Source organism: Kogia breviceps, chromosome 3, assembly GCF_026419965.1.
Source record: "Kogia breviceps isolate mKogBre1 chromosome 3, mKogBre1 haplotype 1, whole genome shotgun sequence".
Lineage (NCBI taxonomy): Eukaryota > Metazoa > Chordata > Mammalia > Artiodactyla > Physeteridae > Kogia > Kogia breviceps.
Window position 1 is genome coordinate 77,009,990 of NC_081312.1, and position 6,411 is coordinate 77,016,400.

General features: G+C 36.4%; 1 protein-coding gene across 1 annotated transcript; it reads right to left on the bottom strand.

Annotated features, from left to right (window-relative positions):
• Window positions 1–1,523: 1,523 nt before the first annotated feature.
• On the bottom strand, window positions 1,524–2,433 carry LOC131752220 (olfactory receptor 11H4-like). The gene is given in 2 exon segments (XM_059056379.2): window positions 1,524–2,115; window positions 2,117–2,433. Coding segments are annotated over 2 exon segments (909 nt in total).
• Between the last annotated feature and the right edge of the window lie 3,978 nt (window positions 2,434–6,411).

Sequence of the window (6,411 nt, forward strand, 5' to 3'; positions counted from 1 at the left end):
TTCTTACTGTGGCTCACAAGGTCCTGCACAATTTGGCACTCTGTATACTCTCTTTGACTTCATCTCTGATAATTTCCCCCTTCATCTCTCTACTTCTACCAAACCAAACTACTTGCTGTTAGTGGAACACAATTCGCCTTAGGATCTTATAGAGAACTTGCCTTCCTCTGCCTGGAATGCTCTTCCCTCAGCTGTCCACATGTCTCATTCCATCATCTCCTTCAAGCTTTTGCTTAAATGTTGCCTTCTCAGTGTGACCTTCCCTGATCATCCTATTTCAAATTTCACCCTTTTCTCCCACACTTCCTGTCCTCCTAACCCCTTTCTCCATGTTGCTTATCACTCTCCAACATGCTATATTTTTACTTTTTCCTTTTTTTTTCTTTTTTTGGCGGTACGCAGGCCTCTCACTGTTGTGGCCTCTCCCGTTGCGGAGCACAGGCTCCGGACGCGCACACTCAGCGGCCATGGCTCACAGGCCCAAGCCGCTCTATGGCATGTGGGATCTTCCCGGACTGGGGCACGAACCCGTGTCCCCTGCATTGGCAGGTAGACTCTCAACCACTGCGCCACCAGGGAAGCCCACTTTTTACTTTTTTTAATTGTCTGTCCCTCACTAGAAATTAAACTCCACACAGATAGTATTTTTGACCATTTTGGCCATACTGTATCTCTAATGCCTACAGGAGTGTCTAGAATAAAGTAGATGCTCAATAAATTTTTGTTGACTGAAAGAATTACTGCTTTATATGATGTTAAAACATCACTTATATACACATGAAAGTTTGTCCCTAATCTGGAAGATTCTCAACCATGAAGAGCTAAGGGGATAAGAAGGTTTTTCTGTTACTAAATTCTTTAGGTAAGAATCCATTAGGCATTTAAATTAGATTACTTATTCACTTTAAAAAATATTGTACTGTCTTAAGAAATGCCTTGAGTACACTAATGATGATCACCTGGGATAACTTCTCTTGTTCTAGCTTCACCTCCATCCCCCCAAAATCAAAACTAAGACAGTGTGTGAAATAGGACAAATATAATGCCCTCATATTACTATCTAAGAAGTTATTCATGTTGAAAATATTATTATTACACTTAGAATGTATTCTGAATCAGCTGTGGTTTAACTCTGCCAGGTTAGTTGAAGAATAAAACATGGATGGACTGCACTGAAAAATATCTTCTTTAAAGTGTGCATTGGAGAATTAGCAGCAGTATATGAAGTCTTTTTTTTTTTTTTTTTTTTTTTTTTTTTTTGCGGTATGCGGGCCTCTCACTGTTGTGGCCTCTCCCGTTGCGGAGCACAGGCTCCGGATGCATAGGCCTAGCGGCCATGGCTCACGGGCTTAGTTGCTCCGCGGCATGTGGGATCCTCCCGGACCAGGGCACGAACCCGTGTCTCCTGCATCGGCAGGCGGATTCTCAACCACTGCGCCACCAGGGAAGCCCTGAAGTCTTTCTTAATTAATCTTTTATGCCTGGACAATGGTTCACTTGTTCTCATGTAGATTAGTTTATGTTCATTCTATTCTCAGGACCTTCTTCAGTGCAGCCTTCATCTCCTTGTTTCATAAGCTGTAAATCAGGGGGTTTAAGAAGGGAGTCACCACAGAATAGAATAAAGTCATAATCTTCTGAATTTCAGCTGGGTTATCAGCTGTAGGGCTCACATACATGGCCAAAAGAGGGCCAAAGAATAAACACACCACTGTTAGACGTAATCCGCAGGTGAAAAAGGCCGTCTGCCGGCCAGCTCCTGAAGGGACTTTTAACACAGTTATCAATAAAAAGGCATAGGAGCCAAGGATGTACAGAAGAGTTAGCATGATAATGAGGGAGCTCAGGACATAGAAGACGATCTCAGTGATGGGAGCTGGGGCACAGGACAGAGCTATTAGTGGGTCCATGTCACACACAAAGTGATCGATGGTGTTGGGCCCAGAGAAAGGCAATTGAGAGAGCTGCACAGTAGAGACAGAGTAACTAAGGAACCCAAACACCCAGCAAAGAGACGTCAAAATAGAGCAGAAGCATTGGGTCATGATGGTTGGGTAGTGCAATGGGCGGCAGATAGCAAGGAACTGATCATATGCCATGATGCAGAGGAAATATAGAAGTAAAAAAATATAACTGGAGGAAACAGCCAACAAAAGAAATGGTTTTTGTGTCTGAGAGGAAATTGATTAGCATACTGGGCACAGTGGAGGTAATGTACCAGATTTCAAGGAAAGCAAAATTCCCTAGGAGAATATACATTGGGGTGTGGAGCCCTTGGTCCCACCTCACAGCACAAACAATGGTCCCATTTTCCACCATGGTAAATATATAGACTCCAAAGAACAGTGAAAAGAGGAGACATTGTAACTCTTGACAACCAGGGAAGCCTAGGAGGACAAACTCAGTCACCGTGCTTGCCACTGCATTGTTCATGAATCCCAGAACTGCAGAGAAGACAGAAAACACCAATATATAAGTTGTTTTGTTTCTTGAAAAACTTGTAGGAAACCTATGCAAGGTAGCTATGTTGTCTGTTTGACAATTAGTTTGGAATAACCCATCAATTAACTCCTACCTCTTATTTAAAAGCCACCAACCGACAATCCTAGTGATCCCAAATTTCAGTAAAATTGGGTTCATAACAATAGAATCTTTACATTACTTGGATTTTCTTTATCAATGGGTTAGGTTTAAAAAACTCCTCTCTTCCCTTTGAAATTTTGGAAACTCAGAAGCACTACCCTCTGTGAAAAGGAGCAAGGTGATTATCAGTTTGTACTTCTTTTCCCTACCCATCATTAATTATTTCTAATAGAACAGCTTTTAGTCTGAGTTAATTTTTAGCCAAGAATTAGGAGCAGAATAACTAATTTTTTGGACATCTATCCCCAAGTGGAAAGTACTTGACATACTTCTCAGATACTCCAGAGCTGTGAATGTCCATCATGCACTCTGAGCTGTTCACATCAGAATAATTTTCTCTTAGAACATATTAGTGAATTAGTGAATAAGGGTCAGCATAGAAACCAAGAGGACAGGTCATAGTAAAATTTTTCTGGAGAGTACAGAATTAAGTTACCTCAGAATATTCTTGAATTGATTTTACTTCATGCTTTTATTGTAAACGCCTCTAATGTGTCAGTTGAGTCTCTACTACCCTAAACAAGGTGGGGAAAGGCGGGAGGGAGGTCCAAGAGGGAGGGGATATAGGTATACATATAGCTGATTCACTTCATTGTACTGCAGAAACTAACACAACATTGTAAAGCAATTTTACTCCAATAAGAAAAAAGAAATAAAAAATAAAATCATTTTACACAAATCTCTCATTAAAATAAACCATTTCAAAATATATGGTTCAGTTACTTAAAAGGATTCATTCTTATGTTGTCCACATATCACAGATGATAGGTTTTGACATTTCTGACTGCAGTCCCACCTGCCTACCTCCAGGAAACTTAGGATCTTAATAAGCTTGGAAAGGTCATTTGGCAAAAGTCAAGTAGACAGACATAACATTACTCTAAATGTTGCAAAAGATCAATTCTTGCTGAACACAAATGATATTTTCTTTTCGTTCATTTTGGTTATACACAAGACATGTAAAAAATTTTCAATAAGCCTTCTCCAAACGCAAGGACATATTTTAACATTGTTATTTGGAACATTTCAAATGCTGTAATAGAAATTGCTTATGTCCTATTATTTCAGTTTATTAATGTTACAATGTTCAATATATACTTTACCAAAATAAAATTTATTTTCAAAGTAAAAGTACTTAAAATATAATTAGAACATGAAAAATATAGAACCAGGCAAAAAAGTAATCCTACTTCCCAGAGTAAACAAATTTTAACTCTTTGGAGAATGGCAGTCCTCTCTTATTTAAAAATTAAAATGAGATTTTTCAAAATATGTTGTTTTATAACCTGTTTATTTATTTATTTATTATTGAAGTATAGTTGATTTACAATATTGTGTTAGTTTCAGGTGTACAACATAGTGATTCAGTTTTTTGTGTGTTTGTGTGAATTATATTCCATTATAGGTTATTACAAGATATTGGGTATAATTCCCTGTGCTATACAGTAAATCCTTGTTGCTTATCTATTTTATGTATAGGTTTAGTGTCTGTTAATTCCATATTTCTACTTTGCCCCTTCCCTTTGGTAACCATAAGTTTGTTTTCTATGTCTGTGAGTCTGTTTCTGTTTTGTATATAGATTCACTTGTATTATTTTTTAGATTCCAACATGTGTTATCATATAGCATTTGTATTTCTTTGTCAGACTTACTTCACTAAGCATAATATTCTCTAAGTCCATTCACATTGCTGCAAATGGCAATATTTCATTCTTTTTTATGGCTGAGTTATATTCCATTATATATATGTGTATATGTGTATATATATATATATATATATATATATATATATATATACACACACACACACATCACATCTTCTTAAGCCAATCATCTGTTGATGGGTACTTGTATAATCTGCTTTTTAAACTTAATATATTTCAGCTTTTTTTCCATGTCAAAAATATAGCTCTACATCATCAGTTCAGTGGCTACGTGGTTTTCTATAGATTTAATCAACTCCCTAGTGATAGATTTTGATTGTTATCAGTGTTTTGTATTATAATAAGTACTCTAATTAATATTCTTGAGCATATATCTTAATATACTTGACCCATAAAGTGAGGTTAAATGATTAAAAATTTAATAATTAGACTAATCAATGTATTGTGTCCTAGCTTTTGATGATGAAGATTTTTAGATATCCTTTGATACCTATCATTTATTGAAGTCAGCAAAGCAAAGCCCTATTATATATAAGAAAAATTCCTGCTTAATATTTCCATAGCATGTTGTACATATCCCTACTAAAGCATGTGCCATAATGACTAAATCATGTTTTTGTTTCCTCTAGACTGAAAACTTATAATTCATAAATTATGTTAAATTTATATTCTCAGTTGACAGTTTCTGGTGCTTAGTAGGCATTTGCTCAATGAATTAATGGTTGAATGCATTTCAAACTCATCAATTCTGTCAGTGAAAAGCTAATCTACTGAATTTATGAACATCACCATCACTAATCTGAACATCACTGGGCAGTCTTGTGTGACTGACTCAAATTTATAGCAAATCTATGGTCTACTAAACCCAGCTTGCCTCATATCCCTGTCATGTGTGAGTGTCCATTCTAAATATAAGCCTCCCTAGTTACTTACCCTCTTTTATATTTCAGGCCTATTATCACCATTCTCCTCAGTACTTCTTTTTTAATAAATTTTTTATTGGAGTATAGTTGATCAGTACTTCTTATTCCGTCTTTTCCTTCCCCTTTAGTATTCACATCTTGGTGAATGGAACTACTTACTCTCCATTCACTAATCCATTTAGCATTTGCTAAAGCTAGAAACTTGAGTTGTTCAAGGCACTTTCTAATTCTGTCACATCCTATATGCAATCAGTCACCAAATCCTATTGATTTTCCCTCCCAGATGTTTTTCAAATCTGTCCTGGGCACATAGGAGGTCACTGTAAATGCTTTCCTTGTTTGGATGGTCCAGTAGCAGAGTGAAGCAGCTCCACATATAACCAAAAAGAAAAATGGGCCTCTTTAGGAAGGACTGAGAATGTCATTTTAGGAGAAAAATGGATCCTCAAACAGATTGGTGAGGAAGAAAGAGAACATTCACTCTGCAATCTATGTGGTGAGATACCACAACTGGATCTGGTTTATAACTGATTGACTAAATCCAGTAATACTTAACTCAGTCGTCCTGTTACATCACTATACTTAAAGGAAAATAAATGACAATGTCACATTGATTTGGGTTCAAATAGCATATGACAGACTGCATGTTCTTGGGCAAGTTAACACCTATTTTTCAGCACTCCTGTGAAAATGCTGTTGAATGTATATGCCAAGTACAGTCCCTGGAATATACTAGGACCTGAAAAAATTCATAGCTGTTGTTGTTAATAATAGTACTATCAACAAATATGATTACAAAGTAGCTAAAATAAATTTTTAGCATAATTATTTAAAAACCTAAATGATTAAAAAGTCACTCTGTTCCAATGTATCACACAGCAAAGCTATGGGCAACTCTCTTGGGTTGCTCAGATTTATTTTACTGACCTCCTTATATATTCTGGCACTTAAAAACATACAGTTTGGTCTGATATAAAGGAAGAAGACATTAAAACATAATAATGTTAATAATTCAAGAAGCAGAAAATAAATAATTAAAGGGAGTGTGTTACATTACCTGTAATGAACATGAAAGTAAGTGAGAATGAGTTATATTTTATTGGGGGTGCTGTAGAAAATGAGTTACTGAATACAACACTAAACAGTCTTCTCATACCAAGTTGCATAGTTTATCAAATTTC